At 37.7% G+C, this 25730-nt stretch overlaps 2 protein-coding genes, 2 long non-coding RNA genes and 1 pseudogene across 7 annotated transcripts in view; 3 read left to right on the forward strand and 2 right to left on the reverse strand.

Annotated features, from left to right (window-relative positions):
• The window catches only part of LOC309492455 (uncharacterized protein), a 44760-nt gene extending 32950 nt beyond the window's left edge, over nucleotides 1-11810 (forward strand). Inside the window, exon 3 of the mRNA XM_082161445.1 lies at nucleotides 10046-11810. Within this exon, the coding sequence (XP_082017571.1) occupies nucleotides 10233-11645 (1413 nt within the window). The 5' untranslated portion in view covers nucleotides 10046-10232 and the 3' untranslated portion in view covers nucleotides 11646-11810. The remainder of the gene's footprint in view (nucleotides 1-10045) is intronic.
• The window catches only part of LOC309492563, a 276178-nt gene that overhangs the window by 46681 nt on the left and 203767 nt on the right, over nucleotides 1-25730 (reverse strand). The window lies entirely within an intron of this gene.
• LOC309492934 overlaps nucleotides 3914-25730 on the forward strand; it is a 104333-nt pseudogene continuing 82516 nt past the window's right edge. The window contains exon 1 of the transcript XR_014211755.1: nucleotides 3914-4276. The product of XR_014211755.1 is annotated as an uncharacterized misc_RNA (transcript). The remainder of the gene's footprint in view (nucleotides 4277-25730) is intronic.
• LOC309492794 (uncharacterized protein) lies at nucleotides 17175-24905 on the reverse strand. Of its 3 annotated transcripts, XR_014203707.1 has the most exons (7): nucleotides 24309-24905; nucleotides 24096-24224; nucleotides 23442-23635; nucleotides 23153-23300; nucleotides 22744-22962; nucleotides 22415-22647; nucleotides 17175-17313 (listed from the first exon to the last, which is right to left on the reverse strand). XR_014203707.1 is itself a non-coding variant. In XM_082161807.1 (6 exons), the coding sequence occupies exons 1-6, from the start codon at nucleotides 24786-24788 to the stop codon at nucleotides 22528-22530; spliced, it is 1290 nt and encodes a 429-aa protein (XP_082017933.1). In that variant the 5' UTR covers nucleotides 24789-24905; the 3' UTR covers nucleotides 21926-22527. The 3 variants fall into 3 exon arrangements, 2 of the variants coding, with proteins under 2 accessions (XP_082017933.1, XP_082017932.1); XM_082161807.1 differs by lacking the exon at nucleotides 17175-17313 and having other exon boundaries at nucleotides 21926-22647; XM_082161806.1 differs by lacking the exon at nucleotides 17175-17313 and having other exon boundaries at nucleotides 21927-22647; nucleotides 22758-22962.
• Nucleotides 17743-18691, forward strand: LOC309492795. Its single transcript, XR_014203708.1, has 2 exons — nucleotides 17743-18438; nucleotides 18483-18691. It is a non-coding gene; the product is annotated as an uncharacterized lncRNA (long non-coding RNA).

Raw genomic sequence — 25730 nt, forward strand, 5'->3', positions numbered from 1 at the left:
GTGGCTGAGGCCCGGGGAATGGAGGCTCCACCCCGAGGTGGTGGAGCAGATATGCTGGGTCTTTGGCCAGGCACAAGTGGATCTGTTTGCGTCTCGAGAGACATCTCACTGTCCACTTTGGTTCTCCCTCACGCATCCAGTCTGGATTTGATGGTACAGACGTGGCCGAGATTACGTTTGTATGCTTTTTGTATGTAATGTCTTTGGGTAAAGACCCGTTGGTATCTCATTTCCTCCGTGGTACTCTGAGGCTGAGGCCTGCAGCTCGTACCAGGATGCTGGCATGGGATCTGGCCATTGTCCTTCAGGGCCTTTCCCTGGCTCCCTTCGAGCCACTGGAGGAGGTTCTGGCCAAATGATTGACATTAAAAGCTTTGTTCCTCCTCGCTGTCACTTCTCTTGAAAGGGTAGGAGATTTGCAAGCACTGTCGGTGGCACCCTCATGCTTGGAATTTGCACCTGGCATGGTTAAATAGTTCCTTCATCTTAGACCAGGCTATGTTCCAAAGGTCCCCAATAATGTGGCCAGATCTATCATGCAGCAGGCCTTTTGTCCTCCTCCCTTCCAGAACTCGGACCAGGAAAATAATAATCTGCTATGGCCAGTCTGCCCGATGACATAAATCTGAACAGTTGTTTGTAAGTTTTACAAAACATAGGCCCCCTAATAAAGGGTCCCCTGCATCTAAGTAGAGAATGAGCAAGTGGGTGTTCAAAGCTATCTCACTTGCTTATGAATTAGTCGGACATGCTTCTCTTATGGCTGTCCGTTCCCATTCTACTAGGAGTTTGGCGGCCTCTGAGGCCCTTATGACAGGAGTTGCTCTCCAAAATGTTTGTGGTGCGGCAGGGTGGTCCTCACCACACACATTTGTAAGTTACTGCTTTTTGAACTTGGACTACACCAGGGTCCCATGTGCTCTCGTATTAGTGCTGCTTGTCCTAGTGCTGCTTGTCCTTGTGCTAGTATAGACATTCCCTTAGCATCAATCGGCGCATCGCGAGTTCCCTTGAAAGAGAACTCCTCGGTTATGACTGTAACCTCAGTTCTCTGAAGAGGGAACGAGACACTGCGTCACCTTGCCATATGTCCTACGTGCCTGTCAGCGAAGACTTTTACGAAGCTAGTGCGGCTCTGTTTTGGGCAGGCTTTATAGTTTCCTGGTTCATGACAGCTCTCGCCTCTGACACCATTGGACTGATTTTACATGTGCTTCAAGACGTCATCACGTGAAGTGTTCCATTAGTGTCAGTCGGCCCAGCGTCTCATTCCCTCTTCAGGGAACTGAGGTTACAGTCGTAACTGAGGCGATTTCTTTGGACACCAGAACATATAGGAATTCAGGGGAATGAAGAGGCTGATGAAATGGCAAAAAAAAAAAAAAAACCTGTACATAGAAATGAAGTAGAATTGGAAGTAATGTATGGAAGGGTTGAGTTTAAGTATATTTTTCAGCAAGAACTAATGAAATTATGGTAAACAGAATGGGAAAATGGAAATAAAGGCAGTCATTATTTTTCTATTCAGTCAACATTCAGTGAAACATTCAATAAATATTGGTTTAGGAAGGACGGATAGTGTGGTTATAACTAGACTTAGATTGGGCACTGTGCATTGAATTATGGGCTGGCAATGGTTGGAAAACATCCAGATGGCAGATGCATATGTGGAGAAGTAGAAACTGTGCGCCATGCACTAATGAACTGTTTATGTCTTTGTACAGAAATAAATCTCATGTACTCAGAGCTGTCGGTAGTTGGAATTTCAAGTTATTTATTAAAATCATTACTTGTACTAAGGACTATGAGACAACAAAAATTGTTATCAACTTTTTGCACCGGACTGGACTATATATAAGGATATAATCTGTTATATCTATTCATTCTTCAAATGAACTGAGGAGGGCAGCAATACGTCATTGTAGCGTCTAGTCTGCTGAAAATATCACACACACACAAAAAGAAAAAAAAAAAGATGAAGAAGCAGTTAGTCAGAGTGGTCCAGCACCAGTAACATTTGAGCTGCTGACCTTAGTGGTTTTGTTTTGTTGTTGCTTTGTTAACAGGGGAGATTTATTTATTTTTAGGCGTGTTTAATTTTGTTAGTTTCAGTTAACTTCCATCTTATGGAATTTGTTTAAAGATGACCTTTGTTATATCTTCCCTGTGTATTATTTTTGTTCCTTTTTGTTTGGAAGAAATAAGTATTATCTGTTCACAACCTGTCCTGCCTGCTCTTGGCCTTGACCACCGCTAAATTTGTCAGTTTACTGCCTCAGCTGTAATTTCATCAACAACTGATTCAGGGATGCAGCGCTGGTTTTGCCAAGTTTAAGTCAGTCTCTTTCTTATTTTATGAACAATAAACAATCACCATTAGATAAGACTACAGGTATATCTAAAAAGTAAGTATATTCAACATTATTCTAAGTATTTTTCTTGTGGAGGTAACTTGCAGAGTTAAATAACTAATTTATTATTTTTTTATGGAAAGTGATTGTGACTCAAACTCACTTGAGAGTTGGACCAATATTAATATGGGTCAAATATGGAATCAAATGATTCTTTATTTTCACTTAATTTTCATTAATGGTGAATTTGTGGATGGAAATATGGATGGCTATTTTCATCATTTAGTCAATGCATCATTATGTAAGTGAGTTTCAGATTTGTCATGTCTGTTATGCTGTTTTTTCTCCATTCTTCTGACATTGTATTTTCTCCTTTGCCGTTCATTGACCACCAGATGACGCTAAAGAGCAAGTAAGCTCTGTAAGACTTGAGAAATTAGAAAATGCCAATGCTATCTCATTGATCAATAAAACTGTCAGTCAAACAGATTAGAAGGTATAATTGTTCAGCTCAATTGTTTATTCAACCACTGTTCCAAACCAATTTGGCAACAAAAACAATAACAAAATCATATAAAACCATATAACTATTAGGGCTGTGTATTGACACAAATTTCACGATTCAATGCGATTTCGATTCACAAGCTTGCGATTCGATTAGAATCCAAATTCAATATAGATTCAATTTGTGTGTGTATATATATATATATATATATATATATATATATATATATATATATATATATATATATATATATATATATATATATGATGATTGATGATTGATGATTCTTTTGCTGAATATTGTTGAGTATTTTTCCATGACATGACTTCAAGTTCAGTTCAAAAGCATTTACCATTGAATAAAATTATTGCAATACTTTTATTGCAATATCCTTATGTTATTATATTAAAACACTTTATACCAGGCACTTAACAGGTCAGGTAAAACCATGATTCAATACTGTAGCAGTTGTTTAGTTATCTAATGTCAATATAAAATAAGGGTCTGGATAGTTTGTGCTCAGTGTAAACAGGATTTCTTCATTTATGCAGTTGGGTAATTTTTGGTTGAGAGAACAAACATATATCTGTGTTGTATGTCATTTATGTTGTTTCTTTATCTCTTTCATATTGCTTCCTATATATTTATTACATTTCATTTTATTTTCTGTTACTGTGTAATCTCTTCAGGTTTCAATGTATCTTTCTCTAATTTTCAGCATCACAGAACAGTGGTGTGAATCAGTAATTTTTGTATAATAACTCATAACCTCTCGACTAGTTGAAAGTTTTTCTAGAAATTGAGGCTTATCCAACATTTGTAGTGTATCCTCAAAATCTCTCTTGGCATACAAGTTCGACCAGGTCAGTTTTTCTGATTTATTTAAAAAAAAATAAATAAAAAAAAAATAAAAAAAAATAATAATCACAAAAAAAATGAATGCTTTAAGAGAATGCTGCCAAGAGAAACTAATCCACAACCAAACCTCCCACTTGCCTGTTATAGAAAACACTTAAATATAGATTTTTCTTCTTTGTGACAAATGAATACAATTAGTCCATTTACCACTATGAATAAATGACTAGATGAAGTACATCTATGACAACATACGCACATGAAAGATGTTCTTCCTGTCATTATATTCAGACTCTTCAGATATTAAATTACATTGAAGGCACATTTGGTTGGGAGGGACTTCAGTCAGTTAAGCTTGTTAAATAAACCGGCATTTCCATCAAAGCTTTTTACTTATCCAGACAGTTGACGCAGAGGCTGGTGTGTACTAAATATAGTAATAGTTTAAACCATATACAGTGTTTTACAAATAATTTATTGTTTTGCTGTAAGCCGACTGAAGAGTGACAGTGAAGGTCTTCTGTGAGGTCGACACATTCAGTAAGCTGATTATCATGAATTTCGGGTGACTGTCTGAAACTTTAGTCCGCTTTAAATGTGACACAGATGTAGAGTGGTAAGATAACATTTAACAAATAAATAATTATTGATAGGCCTACTTGTTAAAAGGGCTTTGGGTTTCATTTATTTGGCTAGTCTACTGTCATCTGTCAATAATAGAAAAAAAAAGAATTAACGAATTAATTAAAACGAATTGAATTAATGAATAAATAATAATATTGACGCACATGCTTTTCTGTCTCATTATTGCAACATCTCTCTCTAATAACTGCATTAATAACTGCATAAAGCCGGGAACACACTTTAAGGCCGGTTATGAACGTAATTTGATACTTATGACTGATCATGTCCAAACGCGTGTTCAGCGCGTTCAGTCTGTGTTCAAAGTCGGTGTTTAAAATCTGCTGCAGTCGATGAAAACAGTCAGAGAATGTGTCAGCTAGTCGTGTGTCCCAGCATTAGTCTGCTATCAGCGGCTCAAACCTCCGTTACTAACTCTGAAATGACGTTTTGGAATTAGCAACGGAGGCATGGGATTAGATGCGTAAGAAATTAGTCCTACATACAAGAGCGTTTTAATGACAAAAACTTTACAAACGTCTTGAAATACATAATCTGAACAATGTTTCGAGGTGTGGTAACTGTAGTATAAGCGGAATAATTGACTTCAGGCCGTTGAATTATTAGAAAAATAATGCACACCCGAGGTGTAACGGCCACTCCGCTTCGCGTCGTGACCGCATTACCACCTCGGGTGTGCATTATTTTTCTAATAATTCAACGGCCTGTCGTCAATTATTCCTTACATAGCCTACACAGTGGCAGACCCAGGATATTTTCTCTTCAACTCTTCAGCAATTGTCAGTTTGACTGTAAGGTCTGTTTCAAAAGCTTGCTGAATTCAGTAAACACTGAATGTTAAACATTTTTTGGTTGTCAAACTAAATTAATCGCAACAGTTCTATCATTCCTAAATTGAACTCGGTACAAAGAAAAATGTAGAAATGTTCTCGGTTGAATCTCCATGTGCAAGAATGAATATAGTGAGGGTGAAAGCAGACAGAAACTCCTTTGGCACCTTTACATTTTCTGCGTTTTACATGGCCTGGCGCTGAGGCAATGTTGGCGTTCACACCTGAAACGTCTCCTGTGTGTTGTGGTCGTAAAGATATGGTTTTACATCAAAAAAAAGATACAGAAACAGCAATTGTGAATGGGGAAGCCAAGCTTTTATGATGCTGCTGATTTGCAGAATTGGAGCACCACAGTAGGGCCAAATTAAAGCACATTATATCAACATCCATTTAAAACTTTATTTTCACCAATGCTAGAACATATCGGTCAGGTTCATATCGGTCAGGTCCACAGGTTTCTAAATTTAAATACATAAAAAATATGCATCAACAATCAACCATACCATTAATTGCAAAACAAAATAAAAATTCACACACACCTTACAATATATAATCAAACAGTCCAAATTACTATAACTCACATTGCACCACAGTACCATTTGATAATTCCAGAGCAGTAAAGACAAAAGAAAAAGCAGACTGCTGCTATAAATCACTACTCTACTGAAGCAACTCTTCTTAAAGGCCACAAACAGGAGTCACAACAGGATGCAGTGGTGGACAGTCGGCAGAGCTTCTATGTGGAAATCCCTTTCTCCAAAAATACTGAAGCCTAGTAACAAAGCAAAAACTGTCCAGTTGCAGAGTGGATGTGATTGGAAGAGGCTCGAAATGCCTCTTCTCTGCCTTTAAGCTGGGTCAATCCTGTGCTAATAACACGGCATTGTAGGATTGCAGTCCCTGATGCAATGTTGAGAGACCGTTATTGAAACTGAACGTTTCAGTTACTAACGTAACCTCGGTTCCCTGAGATAAACGGGAACGAGACATCGCGTCATAGCTATAGCTGTTATTGTGCTTGAACTGTTAGTAGTTGCTTGCCTTCTTCCTCAGTCGAAACATTCCGATGAAATGGTACTCAGTGTCAGCTTGCATAGCTAAATTGGCCTGCCCATTTGGGTGCGCTGAGACGCCATTAGTCTGTGCAGTTGCACAGACATTAGGTGTGTAACAATTCATCAACTACATCGATGTATCGATTTATATTCCTACGATCCAACTGGATCGATCTGTGATCGGCAAGTTGGCCTTCCGGACGACATATATCGATCTAATATCGTTTTAAAAGGTAATGAATCGATTGTATCGATACTAGGAAATAGCGCATTGGATTTAAGCACGTTAGACTTTATATGGATGTTTTTTCTTTGCACATTTAATGATAAAGGCGTTAAACGTGACTTGATTCAGTCTGCCTATCTGTGACGTCGTCACCATGCGTGACGCGCCAGCAGCAGCGCGACAACAGTCAAGCAGCGCAAAGTCTCTCACCTCAGAAAAACAGATTTTCCTGTCCTCGCCGCTACACTGCAGGAGCGCGCACTCTTCAACTGCACGCGCAAATGCGGCGGAGCGCGCTGTATCACTTCACTAAAGTCATACGAGCATGCAACGTCGTAAATTAGTAAGTTAAGAAATAAAAGTAAAATACCAATAAATTACGTTATTGGTACGTCATGTGTGTTGCTATTTATCAGGAGCAGTTTCATGTTTCTTTACCAGTGCTTCTAAGTATTGTGTATCACCATGGTAGCCTAATTGTTGTTTGTTTCCATAACAAAATGCCACTTACTGGTTATTATGTATATTTTTATATGACTGTGGTGGCTCATACCAAGATTGTATTAACATTAACTAGTTTGGGACTGCTATTTAATAGCTTAACCTCGCAGTGCTAACCTCTATAAGTATTTGTCATATTCTTTAATTTTTTTTTGTTAAGTAAAGGGGGACAGAACTTGTGTGTCAACAATTTTTGTGTAAACAAATGTATTATAATAGGCTTATATAATTCCTAAAAAGGTGGGTGGCGGCTTGATGACCATGGGGAAATGTGGGTCCCATGGCCAAACTATTCAAAACATCATTCAATGTTGTGATAATCGTAATTAATAATCACAATTACAATTTCAAGGAAATAATCAACAATTATCATTTTTGTCATAATCGTTCAGTCCTACCTATTAAAATAAAATGTGAATGCATTTGACATTAATTTGTGTTTTACTTGTTTGTTTATATCCAATAATTTTTGGCTAAAAAGTCACTGAATCGATTTCAAGTCACTGAATCGTTTCGGATCGTATCGTTCTAAATGAACCAATATCGTCCTTGAATCGTATCGACAACCATGAATCGTGAATCGAATCGAATCGTTGTTAAAACGAATCGTTACACCCCTAACAGACATAATTCAATCAGGCTTTATTATTTTCGGAGAAAGTGATTTCCCAAAATACCTTAGGCCCCAGAGGGTTACATTTTACATTTACATTTATTCATTTAGCTGACGCTTATATCCGAAGCGACTTACAATTGCTATATATGTCAGAGGTCGCACGCCTCTGGAGCAACTAGGAGTTAAGTGTCTTGCTCAGGGACACATTGGTGTCTCACAGTGGATTCGAACCCGGGTCTCTCACACCAAAGGCATGTGTCTTATCCATTGCGCCACCACCACCCTGGGTTAATGTCATTACACTTTTTAATGAAAGAAAAGATGGACAGTATAGACTGTCATTCACACAAAATGGGTAATGCTGCAAAAGAACCACATTAGTTAACTAGCAATTTGGGCCACGTAAAAAAAAAAAAAAAAAAAAAAAAAAAAAAGCCGCTGCATTGAAAGAGTCTCTGGTGAGTGGTTCACAATTGTCTCGACTTATTAACAATACTCATGTTGTCTTGTTTTCTGTCTTTCAGATGAAGTCATAGATGAGGAGGCATTTCTTCTCTTTGATGAGGACACTATCAAAAATCTTGTCCCCAAAGTTGTCCCCATGCTTAAATTCCTGAGGCTCTTCTGAGAATTGTTGTTTATTTTTCTATTTTTTATTTCTAATATTGTTATTACAGTGTGACCTAAAATAAATAGGAAAATAAACATGTCCAAGTGTGTGTTTTTTCATATAGATTTTAATTTAATGCAATAAAAATGTAAAAGTGCTTGAAGTGTGTAATATAATGTAAAACAAAGTTTTATTTTCTGAAATATTTTCTGAAAAGGCATACTGGGATAGTAACTCAAGTTAGGTTATTTTTGACCCAACTCCTGGGTTAAAAAAGGATCAACTAATTTTGGGGTTATTTCTACCCAGATGTTGGGTTTTTAAACCCAACATTTGGGTCAGGTTTTTAACCCAGAATTTGGGTCAAGAAGACGAGATGAATATATTATTATTTTTTATTTTATTTATTTTTATCTGCAAAAAATAAGAAAGTTCATATAATCATAGTATCAAGCTGTTTTAGTATTTATGTAAAAGGCAAGCCCTTCCTGTCCAATCTGTATGTTCTACAATGATAAATGAATATCTGTAATATTTTGGGGTACTTGATGGTGGTTTTAACAGAAAATATTGCATCCATGAACATTGATGCGTTTACTCGTGTTGGTTGAATTCTTCCATATTTTATCTCCATCATTTGCAGGAGTCTTTCATTTTTTATTTATGTTGCCTATATCATGTTATTTCTATTAAGATCAAAACTCTTGTTAAAAAAATACCTAAAATAATTACAAAAATGCATAACATCTGTATTTTCTTGACCAAGCAAGAAGACCGTATTGTTTTTAGGTTAGTAACAAATAATTAGTGAACGGGTGTAAAAAAAGACACACAAACACACACTGTTAGAAGTTCTAGTTTAACTGTCTTAAGTCTCAGCATAGTGCAACATGTAATCAGTGTATTAGGATTCCTTTGTCCTGTATGAATGTACTGGCAACATCTGTTGTGCATTAGGAAGGACCTCTGTGTTTGAATGGAGCAAGGGTCTTTCACTCCCTATTACAAAGCATTGAAGGGCCTTTCTTGATCCAAATGTATGCCTGGATATCTAACCGGAAACTGACCACATATGGACTTGTTATACAATGTATCATATATGTTCCTATTGGCTAAAGCCAAATACTCCCCTCATATTCTTACAATATATTCCTATATTCCCAGGGTTTTGGGAGTTGAGTTATTGTCTCCCCAACACTGGTTCATTGTTCATTCATATGCCTGATTAAAGACGATGACCATATTTTCTGAGAAAGTGATTTCCCAATAGTGTCAGCTAAACTCAACGCAATCCAGTCTATCTCAGGGAACCGAGGTTGTGTGAGGAGTATGTATTTGTACTCTTCTGAACTAGCGTTGTGCTTATCTCTGAACCATCTGAAGCCAAAGGTATACTTCCCGAAGTTACATGCCATTTTGCATACACTCGCTTTCACATCATAACTTAAGTAGGTTTTGGGCTTAACTGATATGAAAACTCTGGCATCCAACAATTTAAAAATGGTAACATGACAGCATGCCATGAAAAGACCACAGACCTCGAGGTATACAAATATATTTTTTTTATTTATTTAAATATCATCTGAATAAATTATGGATCAAATATTTTTCAAAAATCCACTTTTTTTTTTTTTTTTTTACAAAATATTCATAAACTCTTGTTGTTACATTAATATGTTCATTTTGTAAACATATGTAACACAATATATCTGTGTATTTATTGCTACTACTACTGTGCATTCATTGCTACTACTAGTTATTGCTACTACTAGTACTCCTACTATTGCTATTAATATATCTGTGTATTTTTTTTTTTACTACATGAGAAGCATTTACCTCCTTGTTTTACAGAAAGCCGAGACTTCCACCATGCAGACCAACTCTTATTCATGGAGGTCCTCCAAAACGATACCGTCTGCATACTGAGAGAAAAGTGCTTGATGATAATGGAAAAGTCAGAAAATGGACTTATGGGAACAAAGATACAAGTAAATGAAACAAAATAGTTCTGCTGGTGGGAGAGACCGGCGCTGGAAAGATGACCATCATCAACACCATTGTCAACTACTTACTGGGAGTGAAGTTTGAGGAAGAAATATGGTATGAAATTACAGAAGAAGAAGCCAGAGACCAATCAGAATCACAAACCTCTGAAATCACCATGTATGAGGCCTGTCCTATAAAGGGTCCTGTATCTCTCACCATCATTGACACTCCAGGATACGGAGACACTAGAGGACTGGAAAAAGATCTGGAAGTTGCTTCCAACTTATCCACAATGTTTCAGAGCAATGACGGAGTTTGTGAAGTAGATGCCGTGTGTTTTGTGATTCAAGCATCTAATCGTCTCTCAGACGGACAGAATTACATTGTCAGTTCAGTTCTTTCTTTATTTGGAAAAGACATTGTGAACAACATTGTGTTTCTAATCACACACTCTGATGGTGTGCCATCCCAAAACGTCCTCAGAGCCATTAATAAAGCTAGAATCCCCTGCAGACGAGACCACACTAACCAACCTGTTCATTTCTTATTCAACAACCGGCAGGCTGACGCCCGTCACAGTGAGAGACGTTACCTTCGTGCTCAAAGAGACGCCTGGGAAGACAGCATCGACAACATGAAGCATTTCCTTCAGTCTCTCAAAGAAAAGAACAGAAGAAGTTTAGAGTTGACTTCAAATGTCCTGATAGAGCGCATTCAATTTGAAGCATTTATCTGCGACTTACAGCTGCGAATTCAAGAGAAAGAATCAAAGAAGTCTGAAAAAATTCACATCCAGGAGGCAATGAGACAAAACAAGGAAAATATTGACAGGCGTACAAACTTCGACATTAAAGTAAAAAAGACTGTCAAAATGAAAGTTCCCATTGAAAGTGCATCATGGAAGAGCAGGAAGGCAACGACCTGCACCGTCTGTGAGGAAAACTGCCATGAGTTTGGCTGCTGGTGGGTTTCGAATCCCAGTAAATGTGAAGTCATGAATAACGGCTACTGTACCGTGTGCACAGGGAAGTGTCACCACACCAAACACGTCAAAGAAGACAAGAAATATATCATCAGCACCTCAAGCATTGTGATGGAATTTGACGAATTTAATAAGAAATATGAAAAAGTTCAAGAACAAACTAAGAGGTTTTCGGTTATAATGGATCATCTTGAGAAAGATCTGAAGGAGATTGAGGACCAGAAGCAAATTCTGTTGTTCAATTCTTACAAGAACATCAAACATCTGTCTCAGATCGCATTAAAGCCAGACTCGGCCTTCACTCTTCAGCATCTGGACTTCTTCATCCCCAGAGTGAGGGAGGCTGGGAGAAAAGACTGGGTCCGAGAGCTGGAGGAAATGAGGAGAACCGCTGAAGCTGAAGAAGCGACTAAAGACGCTCTGAGTTATCTGAAAGCCGGTCTGGCAAAACTGAACCTGGAACGTGTCTTTGGTGGGCAGTGAACAAATGCAGAGAAGACAAGATGAATCAATTTTTTTTTTTTTTTTTTTTTTTGTAAATCTGCAAAAAATAAGAAAGTTCATATAATCATAGTATCAAGCTGTTTTAGTATTTATGTAAAAGGCAAGCCCTTCCTGTCCAATCTGTATGTTCTACAATGATAAATTAATATCTGTAATATTTAGGGGTACTTGATGGTGGTTTTAACAGAAAATATTGCATCCATGAACATATGCGTTTACTCGTGTTGGTTGAATTCTTCCATATTTTATCTCCATCATTTGCAGGAGTCTTTCATTTTTTATTTATGTTGCCTATATCATGTTATTTCTATTAAGATCAAAACTCTTGTTAAAAAAATACCTAAAATAATTACAAAAATGCATAACATCTGTATTTTCTTGACCAAGCAAGAAGACCGTATTGTTTTTAGGTTAGTAACAAATAATTAGTGAACGGGTGTAAAAAAAGACACACAAACACACACTGTTAGAAGTTCTAGTTTAACTGTCTTAAGTCTCAGCATAGTGCAACATGTAATCAGTGTATTAGGATTCCTTTGTCCTGTATGAATGTACTGGCAACATCTGTTGTGCATTAGGAAGGACCTCTGTGTTTGAATGGAGCAAGGGTCTTTCACTCCCTATTACAAAGCATTGAAGGGCCTTTCTGGATCCAAATGTATGCCTGGATATCTAACCGGAAACTGACCACATATGGACTTGTTATACAATGTATCATATATGTTCCTATTGGCTAAAGCCAAATACTCCCCTCATATTCTTACAATATATTCCTATATTCCCAGGGTTTTGGGAGTTGAGTTATTGTCTCCCCAACACTGGTTCATTGTTCATTCATATGATTAAAGACGAAGACTAAAGGCACTTTTGTTAGAATTCTTCATTTCTAACACACACACACACACACACACACACACACACACACACACACACACACACACACACACACACACACACACACACACACACACACACACACACGTATAGGCCTATTTGAATGTTTCATATTACACAACTGTAGTCCAACTGACAATGGAGGAAATCGAGTGTATGCTGTTTTTGGATGGTTTTGTTTTTGTTTTTGCTGTTTTTTATTCAGGATACTCCGTCTGGCGCGTGCAATGATGACGCAGTGAATAGTGATGATTCTCTCTGACCAATCAGCAGTCTGCCGTGTTTTCATGTCACATTTTAGTATCGCCTCAGCTCGCTCAGAACCTCGCTGGAGGTGGTACGAAAAAAAGTACCTGGAAGCAGATAGTTACAACTTTTACACAGTGGAAAACCAAACAAAGGCGAGTCGAGTTGAGCCGAGCCGAGGCGAGCTGGTACTGTGTAGTGGAAAAGCGCCATTATTGACATCTCCATCATGTCGCTAGGCTACCTCCCGATCCCGCAGTGTTTTTTTTTAGCCGCCCATTCCCACCCGCAGCAAAGTTCAAACCGCCCGCTCCCGCGAGATTTGCGTTGGGTCCCGCGGGACCCGGCGGGACTCAATCCCAATGCAGCCCTCTACTATGTACTGTGAAAGCCTGGGAGGTTGTCGCGAAGTTCTTTTTCGTTTTCCTGCAGTTTGGGGGTCATTCTCTGCACAAAAACCAGCGACATCCTCACAAAACGTTTTCACCTGCATCCACATTGCCTCCCATGAACTCTCCTCTCTGCAGCGCTGGAGATGTGTTATCAGACTATTGACTGCTGAGGCCGCATCAGCCATAGTTGTACTTGCACCTTGCAGACGTTTGTGTGTTACTCTGAGAACTTCCTCGAGAACAATTAAGGACGTAATGAAGCGGAGACTTGTCATGTGGTTATACAACCCACTTCCCAGACAGCAAGCCAACATTGAATAAACATTGTTTTTACATCTGAATCATCATTATGGTTGATATTGAAATTTCAATGCAAAATAAATGTTGAATCACTATTACCATATCGATGAAAACCTGATGTTATTAATGTTGATGGCAACAATATTGGAACAACATTGATCTATAGTTATCTTTATGATTGATTAAGCATTGATATTTGGTTTACCGGGCGATCGCTGAATGTGTTGAAAAGTCATTGATTTATAGTTGACCGGGAAACGACGCTGTTGTTGAAAAGTCATCGACATATAGTTGACCGGGAAATATGATTGAAAATGCATCTATATATAGTTGACCGGGAAATATGATTGAAAATCCATCGATTTTCGGTTGACCGGGAGATCAACACCAACATACTGCACCGGACACAGCTCATTTCTGGACCCTTGGCACAAGCGTACAGGTAAGCTTGCTTAATGTTCGATATATGAATGAATTGTACCAAATCAAATACTGTTAGGCTGATCGTTAACATGATGGTTAGTGTAGTAAGTTACTACTAGTAACTGACGCAGTGCTGCAGTCACTGAAATAGATTTTTATTTTACCAACGTGTCAAAATCTGCCAAAAGTAGGCTACTTCGTGGTTCTCTTCTAGGTTATAAAATTAGCAAAACCTCCGAGTCCAGTCCAGTCCAGTCCAGGTAATTTTATATTTGTTTTGTGTGTATAAAAGTGGTTGTGTTATACATGAACGCGTTAACAATTCCGTTTTTGTGACGCATGCGCATTATTAACAGCTTGTTTACGTTCAGTGTCTTGTAGCGCGCGGTGAAAACCAACAAATGCAGTCTTTTTGTAGACCGAGGTGGGGAAGCAATCCGTGTATCATTCGTTCTTTTCATATTCAATTGAGATTCCAAAATCGGAAAATGAAAAAACGGTTTGTTATTTCGTTATTCGTTTATAAATGTGATACCAAAAAACAAATAACGGGTCATTTTTCGTACTTTTGATTTAATGCTCAGATCAAAAATAGGAAATGAAATAAAGGGGGCACGACCGATTTTGATTTTGATATTTAATTTGTTCCATTTGCGTGAACCGGAAGTTATCTTCGTGTGTGTGTGTGTGTTGCACTTGGAAGTTTGCAGAGTTAAAAGAAGCCTGAAAAACCTCAATCTTGCAGTGATTACTTCTTCAGTTTAACCAAACGTTAGCCTTCAAATGTGAGATCAATCATGGAGAGTTTCAGTTTCATCTTGTTCAGAGGAACTAAACGGGTGACTGTCAAAGAAGACGACATGACGACCGAAAAAATCGGCAGGATCTTCCAGGTAACTTATTGTAGTTTCATCTAAAAATAAGTCTTATTTATTCTGTAAAATTGCACTGATTTAACGTTAACTGTTAGCTAACGTTACTTTATTTTATAACTAACGTTAGGGTGACCATACGTCCTCTTTAACCAGGACATGTCAGGCCAGGAATTTGAGATCGCCCAAAATGTCCGGGATTCGGCTTTTGCTTTCTACAGTCACCATTCAGTTTACATTATTACATTATTTGACACTGACACGTACGTGCCAGCTTATGCATTCTGCTTCACATGGATCCTGATCGAGACGAAAACACAGGAATTTTCTTAGCAATGCTAGAACGCACATCAACCGATCACTTGTTTAGCGTTCATGTAAACACTATTCAGATTTACCAATCGGAATTAATTCAGTCCTATTGAATCAAAAGGTGTGCATGTAAACAAAATGAATGGCGACGATAGAAAGCAAAAGCCGTATCCCGGATATTTTGGGCGATTTCGAAATCCCGGCCGGACATGTCCTGGAAAAAGAGGACGTATGGTCACCCTAACTAACGTTGGTCACCGTGATTTTGCCAAGTAAGACATGATCCTGGATCAACATATTTTGTTGATCCTGGAATAACATTCCTGTCCCAAAATGTTGTCCTTACCCTATCCTTACCCATAAACCTAACCCTACCCATAACTTTTCCCTAAAATCAGAGGGAAATGATAGGTGAATAACACTGATGCTGAAGGCACCTCACCCTGGTTCTAAGCCTAAACTTGTCATAAACTGTAAACTTGTCCCTCAAATCTGATTGGTTGATTGGAAAGTAGTTCCAGGATCAACAAAGATGTTGATCCAGGAACATATGGTACTTGGTGAAATCATGTTCACCAACTAACGTTGTACCCTTCCTTCACTGTTTACATTTGCAAAGGTACATGGCCCCAGTCTCTACATCACCGATGACAGCAACATAGCCCTATTTCCTGGGCCTGATGGCCGTTTTAGCACTTTAGACCTCATTGTAAGAGGACATTACGAGGTGCACGGTGAAAGCAGTGTGGAAGACTCATCTACCGGCAGTGTGCCAGCAACACACCCTACCCGCTTTTCTTTCCACCGCCCAACCAGCGCTGCAGGTTCTGCTGCAGGTTCTGCTGCAAGGGCTTCAGCAAATCAAAGAGCTAATCTGACAAAAACATTCCAAAGGTGACCAAATAAAACTTTCACCATCACACCAATGTTAAGAGTATGTTAATACGATTACAGTTGTGTTCAAGGCAATGATATGCTTGTTATGCTAGCCATAACTACATACAGAAATAACATTTATTCACAAGTGTGACTTTAGCATATTTGACACTGATAATACATCTGCAGAAGAATGCGCTTTCAATGAAATGGCTTCATTATGTTATCAAGTCACTACTATATCTGCATAATTCACCTGGATGCATTTGATAGGCTGTTGTATGAATATATCATAGGAATAAAGCCTAAACAATTTAAATTGAGTAAAATAAATGTTTTCTATTATCAATATTCAGGAACATCTTCATCGCTGAACTTGTGGATGGCAAGTTGGAGACTAGCACAACGCTGACTGTGCGTTTTTCAGAATTTGAAGCTTCTGTTATGGGCATCCTCTACAAAGTCAATGATGCCCTTGAACAAGAGGATTCACGCATCCTCACTGACGGCCAGGGGAACAAAATCTTGGACTCTGAAGGAACCAGAGGTATAACTGAACACTTTGTATTGTTTATATGAAAGAAATATGAAATAGTATATATAAATCCAGGATACCTTTATTGTATGCTTCGAATTAACTTATTTGTATTAGGAGTTATTGCCCATCTCCTGAGACATATTTTCTACACAGGATCAGCATTTTGGAAGCAAAATGCAAGGAAAATATTTGCTGTGAAGGAAGAACACTTCTTGCAGTTACAAGCTAGTAAAAAGAGGAGACTGAGGTATTTAATTTGGAAAATTAATTTAAATTAATTCGATGATAATTATTCACATTAAACCATATAGATTATTGTGCGAGTTTCAGTTGATCTTGGCATGAGAGAGAGGGTGAGGGATGAAATGTAGCTTAGAATGAGTTCAGATGTTAATTTGCAGCAAGGTCCTTTGTCTACTCGAGGAGTGGTCATTCCTAGTTGGCAGAACTAGTTCTTTCAGTTGTTCCAGTCTTACAGCATAAAACCATCTGGCTATTCAATACTATGTCTACTACAGTGACCATAGTAGATATTGTCAGGGTTAAAATTGTTGCATTTATTGGATATAATTTGCTTGTTGTATATTGTGCTTGTTTTTCAGTCGACGAGAAGATACAGGCCTCGATCTGGTTTTTGATAGAATTGAAGAGGTGGTCCTGGCATCCCAGGGACTGCAAGAAGTGTCCACTACAATGAAGGAGCTGATGGAGTTTGCAAATTTCAACCGCAGAACAACACTGTCCCTGACTGAGGCCCAAGCAGCTGCTGTTAGAGATGCCTTTGCCTGCATTGTCTGCAAAAGTAAAACATTTTTTAAATATTGTTTTCTTTAAAAACCTGTATTACCTATAATTCAGAAGTTGTTAAAAAAAAAACATACACTTTTCAATTGTCTTATTTAAATACGAATGACAATTGCTGATAATTAGATAAATATGGAAAATCCCAGGTCAGGTGTTCTGATAACCACAGATGTGGATACAGTAAATAAACAGATGGTACCATACCATGCCATAGTACCAAAGTTTAGTCTACTTAACACACATATATATATATATATATGTGCAACTAATTAACTCTTTCCATGAAGAACATAGACCAAATATAGCAATTCAATCAAATACTGTAGTTTTTGAAACTGTTTTCTGATTTAAATTGGCAGATCCAGTGGTTGAGCCCATGGTTTCATCGTGCTGCCAAAGCCTTGTTGGCTGTAGGGTCATTCCTGGGATTCGGTAATATTTCAACTTGGACTTTTTAAATTTTTGAACTACATATGATTACATTTCTAAATACCCCACATTATTAGGCACATATCAAACCTTCAAAAAATCATATTTTCCCATCTCAGGCATTAAAGACTTTTTATTATTTTAATTTTTTTTCAGATTTGTACACCTTTTATTCTCAACCCCGTAACGGACAAAATTGAATTAGTTTAAACAGGATTTTACACAAAACTTGTTATAAAACAAACATCTACATACTGCTCATGTGTCCCTCGTACCAATTCAATGACTTCAAATGTAACATTTATGATAATTTTCACATTTGTATGTGATGGAAGTTACAAATATCCAAATTGTCTGTCCGTGGTCTCTTTATTTTAGTAAGAACATTTTTAATTTAGATGTTTCACTAAAACCACAATTTTACTGTTTTAGCCCTTAACATGTCGGGTGGTAATCAGCAAGAAATGCTTTAATTTTTAATTGTCTTCCTTATTTTATTTTCCAAAAATATTAATGTGACAGGGTTGAGAATACTGTGATGGGGTTGAACAGGGTTGAAAGGACACATTGGCCTACTTTTAATTTGTATTTGTTTAATACGGAAATCCCTCTTTGAGACTCAAACAAAACACTATTTTATTTTAGGCAACCATGTAATAAAGACATAGTCATATTTAGTTTTTTTAGTTTTTACTTTATTATCTGAACTGCAGTGAGAATTTAAACAAAGAAAACTACTGCAGACAGTACGGTCGTTAGTAACTTTCAAATATTTTTGGAAACAAAAAACAAAAATAGATTACCAAACAGAACCTTTTATCAAATGGGCACAATAGGTAAATTCACTAGTGTCTAAAACATTCCTCAGTGCTGGAACATAAAACAAAACTGCAGCAGATAAAAGTTCATAATAACATAAGTAACAATCAGTGGGTCATTTACAAAAGAAAATGCCATGTTAACACAAAAAACTCAACATAAGCAGGACTCTTACACGCACTCAACAATTCCAACATTTTAAAATAGTTACTTTATGAACATTTGCATAAAATACCTGAACAAATGTAAAGAAAAAAAGGGTCTAATCCATATTTATTCATAGAGGCACCACAGTGTGTGTGTGTGTGTGTGTGTGTGTGTGTGTGTGTGTGTGTGTGTGTGTGTGTGTGTGTGTGTGTGTGTGTGTGTGTGTGTGTGTGTGTGTGTGTGTGTGTGTGTGTGTGTGTGTGTGTGTGTGTGTGTGTGTGTGTGTGTGTGTGTCTGTCTGTGTGTCTGTGTCTGTGTGTCTCTGTGTCTGTGTCTCTGTGTCTGTCTGTGTGTGTGTCTCTGTCTCTGTGTCTGTGTCTCTGTGTCTGTGTCTCTGTGTCTGTCTCTGTGTATGTGTGTCTGTGTCTCTGTGTCTGTCTCTGTGTCTGTGTGTCTCTGTGTCTGTGTGTCTCTGTGTCTGTGTCTGTGTGTCTCTGTGTCTGTGTGTCTCTTTGTTTCTGTGTCTCTTTGTTTCTGTGTCTGTGTGTCTGTGTCTCTGTGTCTCTGTGTCTGTGTGTCTGTGTGTCTGTGTCTCTGTGTGTCTGTGTCTCTGTGTCCGTGTGTCTGTGTCTGTGGGTCTGTGTCTCTGTGTCTGTGGGTCTGTGTCTCTGTGTCTGTGTGTCTCTGTGTGTCTGTGTGTCTGTGTGTCTGTGTGTCTGTGTGTGTCTGTGTCTCTGTGTCTCTGTGTTTCTGTGTGTGTCTGTGTCTCTGTGTCTGTGTCTCTGTGTCTGTGTCTGTGTGTCTGTGTCTGTGTGTCTGTGTCTCTGTGTGTCTGTGTCTCTGTGTCCGTGTGTCTGTGTCTGTGGGTCTGTGTCTCTGTGTCTGTGGGTCTGTGTCTCTGTGTCTGTGTGTCTCTGTGTGTCTGTGTGTCTGTGTGTATGTGTGTCTGTGTCTCTGTGTCTCTGTGTCTCTGTGTCTGTGTCTGTGTCTCTGTGTCTCTGTGTCTGTGTCTGTGTCTGTGTGTCTGTGTCTCTGTGTCTCTGTGTCTCTGTGTGTCTCTGTGTCTGTGTGTGTCTGTGTGTCTGTGTCTCTGTGTCTCTGTGTGTCTGTGTGTCTGTGTGTCTGTGTGTCTGTGTATGTGTGTCTGTGTATGTGTGTCTGTGTCTCTGTGTTTCTGTGTGTGTCTGTGTCTGTGTCTGTGTGTATGTGTGTCTGTGTCTCTGTGTCTGTGTCTCTGTGTCTGTGTTTCTGTGTGTGTCTGTGTGTCTGTGTCTGTGTGTCTGTGTGTCTTTGTCTCTGTGTCTGTGTCTGTGTCTCTGTGTCTGTGTCCTTGTGTCTGTGTTTCTGTGTGTGTCTGTGTGTCTGTGTCTGTGTTTCTGTGTGTGTCTGTGTCTCTGTGTCTGTGTGTGTCTGTGTGTCTGTGTCTCTGTGTTTGTCTCAGAGACAGTGTCTGTGTCTGTGTCTGTGTGTCTCTGTGTCTCTGTGTTTGTCTCTGTGTCTGTGTGTCTGTGTGTGGCTGAGGCACTTTATTCAGGCTTTTATCTTGAGAGTCTGGCCCAAACCTCCTTCAGAACCTCTACATGGCGAGATGTCACATGTTGTGGAGCTGGAATCATCTCAATGACTGTTGAAGTTTAAGTGGACACATTACATCAAATATTTTATCTATAACAAAAATATGAGTTATGATTTTGGTAATAATATATTTACTGAAAAAAAAAATAATAATAAAATGTTTAAATTGAAATCATTGATTAAATTAAGTGAATAACTCAACCCTGTCACAAAGTTTACAACCCCGAAACAATGACATATGTGACGGGGTTGAGTGTGATGGGGTTGAGTTTTTTTGCTCAAAATGGCCACTGCTCTTAATGTGGTGTAGAAGAGTGGGCCACATGGCAGCCAATGAAATAAGTATATTTTAGATTTTTATGGATTAAAATAAAATTTTGAAAAGTCATAATTTTCCATCTTAATTGTATGTGATGGAGTTGAGTTGTTAAGGTTGACAGTACCCTCCCTGATTATAATACACCTCAAAAAATTAATAAAAAGTGTGATATCACTCATCTTCTTCTGCACCATGCTGTTGAAGAGAGCTGAATGATGCAACTTCCTGTGAATGATGTCACATATGGGTGGAGTCTATATTATTATGGGCGGAGAATGGTTGGTGTGACGGGGTTGAGTTCAGACTGAGGGACGTAACTTTATAAGTTGTTTTTTATCAAATATCTTGAATTTTTTTTAAATGTTTCTTTTCAAAAGCAAAGAACACAAATAAATACTTGCATTATTGCCGAAAATTATAGACACTGTGCACATTTTATTAATTATTTTCCAAGTACAAATTCAGCGAAGAACCTCAGGGACATGACAAAATGCTTGCTTTAAGACAGAAATAAGATTTTTTTTAATGATAAAAATTATTTAAATGCAATAATTATTTGTATTCATTATAAAGGACATAACAAAGTATTGTGAAAAGCTTTTAACATTTCATTTTGGTGAACCACCACTTTTTAAAATCTAGGGGACTGAAATATTACCGAATCCCAGGAATGACCCAGGAGCTGCATTGAAGAGTGGCAGAAAAATTCTGCCTTTTGCCCAAAATGTCGAATTGATGATTTTGGTGGCAACATTCAAAGACTTACTGGACTCTCTGATGCATTGACTGCATTGGGAAGCATACTCTGGGAGTAACACTGTGTACAAAATGCAATCATGTGTAATTGCATTGTTTTACTGTTCTTTGTGTTCAATTTGTTATTGGGTAACATGTCAAGTCTACAATTTAAGCAAACTCTTTTTTTGCTCATGTTTCAATGCTGTGAAAGCTAAGTTACAATCCCAGATTTGCACTACTTTGTTGTATATTTTCTTAAATTGTTTGCATTTGGAAACGTACTCTAGGAATTACATTGTACACTAAGTAGGCTATTCATAATAGTGTAGTTTTGCCGCTTTGTGTTCTATTTCTTCTTGAACAACAGGTCGAGTTTACAGTTAAAGCACTATTTCATGCGTGTAGTTTTATTAGGTCATTTTAATTATTTAAAAACTAAGTTACAATCTCAAATTTGCACTATTTTATGTTTTATGTTTTTCAGTATTTTAAAGTTAACAGTTTAAATTAAGCATATAAAGTCTGCCCTTCTGGCAATACTAGTGCAATACTTTGTCATTGTATGCAAAATCTTATTTCACCTAAAAGGGTTCAATACAACAAGTTTAAAGCAAAGGTTTATTTGTCAAATTATTCAACTGACACGTTGGGGGCACAGTGGCAGCTACATACGATTTTTATAACAATCTGTATGCCTAGGTTTTTTTTAAGAGCAGGGTTATACAGGGTGCTCTCATAAAACATACAGTAAAAAGTGCAACAATTAAGAGGGTATCAATAGAAGCTGTATGCAGACTGATTACAGTTTGATGAAGTAAAGAACAAAACATACTGAGACCGATCAATAGTCGATCCAACAGTGTGGAGGCCAACAAAGATTTTATATAAAAACTATAATTGCATAAAGGGTTGACAAACTTTGAATCAGCACTGTAGCATAACACAGTCTGATGTCCTAGCTACTCAATACCACAGCATTTCAGTTACTTTTTTCAGACATATCTTTGGGTGACATTTATGAGGTGCAACAAGGCATCTTGGAAAGGTGTATAGTCATTGTTTACCACATGATTAAAAAGAAGAGAGATGTCAGGGTAGGTGTCTGCAAAGTCTTGTTCTGCACGACATCTATCCTCCTCAGATGAAAATGGGTCAGTTCCAAAAACAGACTCCCAAGTCAGCGAGGATCCCAAATCTTGCTCATACATGTTTGCCACAACAGAGGCATTGGGCAGCAGCTCTTCAGAGATTTTAGCTGGACAGCCACCTGCTGCGAGTTCATTGGGTATCCCACGGCCTAAAACAAGGAAACAAATAACTAAAAAAGCAATGCCATTTATGCTGTATGTGGTTGGAGTCTGAAAAAATAACTGCTTCAAAGTGTTCCACATACACAGTATAGCATACCTGGGATCCTGTGTGCATTCCACGATTGCACCACTCTGCCTAGTCCAATTTGACTTAGTTGACATGTCAGGTTTGAAATGCAGAATTTAGTCAAATTGTCCTCCATGTTGAGGACTTCTTGGTCCAGCAGGTGTACCAGGGCGTGTTTCAATGGGTAATTCACGCGATTGTTCACCTCGGGCCAAATCCTTTCCACTCGAAGATTCTGTTGGAACACAAACATGATTTTAGATGGTATGAAAATGTAATAGGTTAAAGATTAGTTTGGGAAATTAATTCCCATTTAAATGCTTTCACTCCTTATTTGTAAGAAGAATAAATGGCCAGAGTCTTTCTTTCTTTACTATGTTTGATTATATTAGTTGTACTGTTTGTCCTTATTACAAAAACCTCACCCTTTTTGATGTTGTTTGAAGGTATGGTGGCCTGCTAGGGTTGTGTCTATGTCTTGACAGCATCTCTTGCATGTACAAGCACATGTAAAACTCCTTGCCATGGTCAACCCTGACTTGGTCCCACATCCCATGGTTAACCACTGCAGATCTGGGATAAAATAATGTGTACATGTGCAAAGGGCTGCACTGAACTTAACTTATCCAATAATGAAAATTACATTCAATGAAAAGAGAATATACATTGAACAGAAACTATTATGACAATAACATTGGTTCTGAATGTATTCACCTGTAAACTTCCTCATAAATCACAAGGTTGTTTTTCACTGGCATGGTGGCATTGGCAACAATTTTGCTGCTGTAGCCATCAACTGCCACGACATGTGTCACACCAAACATAACAAGCTTCTCGTTTTGGTCCAGGTGAATTTTATGGCCCATATATTCAGCATTATACGGGATGGGATTTAGATTACGAGCACCCTGAAGAAATTTTGTTACAACAAATAAATTATTATATGCATGGGCTGGTTATATTATGCTAATTGTTTTAAGTTCAACTCCTAAATATATTTAAACTTTTCTAAAGATGATCTACACCAATCAGCCATAACATTATGACCACTGACAGGTAAAGTGAATAACACGGATTATCTTGTTATCATGGCACCTGTCAGTGACCGGGTTATATTAGGCAGCAATAATATCACAGATTTTTATTTTGTAATGCGTTATATAACTGCGTTACAGCAAAAAGCAATAAATTAGGCCTACTGTATTTGCGTTACTTTTGTAACGCGTTATTCCCAACACTGGCAGGTGGTCATTATGTCATGGTTGATCGGTGTTATTACTATTATTAATATTATTATTACTATTATTATTAGACCACATAACAATATCCTGTAGGCCTACTTGATTCTTAGCATATGACTTAGCCTACCTGGCGTCGGAATTCGTGGTATGGCTGACAAATCTCTCTGAGGATTTTCCCAACTCGACATTCTCCTGCACGGACTCCCATTGAAGACAGATAGCCAGTCATGAACTTGCGGCCATAAGACGGGCCTGTCTGTTAAGAAAAATACAGCTATTAGCTACAACATTTGATAGACGGGCAGGATATAAAATGTGAAAACCTAAATAAAAATCTTACTTCATATATTGATCCAACCACAGCCCTCTCCAGTTCTGTGTCCGATACATGTCTTTTTCGCTTAAGGTTATGCTGAACACAGAATCTTCTCACACTCATTTCAGAACATCGCTGGATACCCATCTTCTGCAGCGTAGTGGAAATCTCTTTATGTGTCTTGACAGTTTCAAATAAGTCTTTAATTAAATCAGCATATGATTCCAGTGCGGCCATGGTGTCGATACGAAATGACTCAAAAAATACTGAGTCAATCACTGCAAGATTGAGGTTTTTCAGGCTTCTTTTAACTCTGCAAAATTGCGGCAAACTTCCAAGTGCAACACACACACACACACACACACACACACACACACACACACACACACACACACACACACACACGAAGATAACTTCCGGTTCACGCAAATGGAACAAATTAAATATCAAAATCAAAATCGGTCGTGCCCCCTTTATTTCATTTCCTATTTTTGATCTGAGCATTAAATCAAAAGTACGAAAAATGACCCGTTATTTGTTTTTTGGTATCACATTTATAAACGAATAACGAAATAACAAACCGTTTTTTCATTTTCCGATTTTGGAATCTCAATTGAATATGAAAAGAACTAATAAGATACACGGATTGGAAGCGTTTAAAAACGTTTTATTCGCCCTTTGTTTAAGTGTGAATTACATCATCTCTATTTTGTTCTTAGCACTGAATATCATGTCGTCATATCAGCGTCAAGAGTCAAGACACAAATATAGCCTACTAACGTTACCATCAAGTTTTTTTATGACTGTTAAATTCAAACATTGTGAAAGTGAGTTAAAGCTAATCTGTAAATCCGTCTGTCTTCCAATTCAGTTTACAGGCATTTGTGCAAGCACTGGCAGAGCAAACAGGAACTTTAGCTTGAAATAATTCTTTGTCAATTCATACTGCATGTTATTTTGGGATAAATTATGTCCTAACTATTTATCTGTCTGTATTTTATTATTATGAATCTGTATTTTCTGTTCACATTATAAATATCATTAATAAATTATGGGTAAAATAAATTCTAAACATGTCTTAAAATCTAATGTAGTACACCAAGTTCAATTTAAGATGCCTTATTACTCAATTTACTCATTTAAATTATATAAATGTATTTAATAATCAGATTAAATGCATATTTAAACTGTTTCAGGCCTCCATGTGAACAATTCTCAAGGTTTTGTGGCTATTAACTTGAATATGTGAATAAGAAGTGTACATCTACAAGTGTAGATGTGTGAATATAAATTATTTTACATTTTGACACCCATGCTTTATAGAAAGCTCTCAGAATAATCAAAATTAAGGGTAATCACAATTATTTTACCATATTTACAGCCCTAATTTAAATTGTATTACATTACTGAATTTTGGAAATATTAGCCTCAACTGACTTTTTTTTT

Source organism: Leuciscus leuciscus (assembly GCF_965113295.1).
Source record: "Leuciscus leuciscus genome assembly, chromosome: 2".
Lineage (NCBI taxonomy): Eukaryota > Metazoa > Chordata > Actinopteri > Cypriniformes > Leuciscidae > Leuciscus > Leuciscus leuciscus.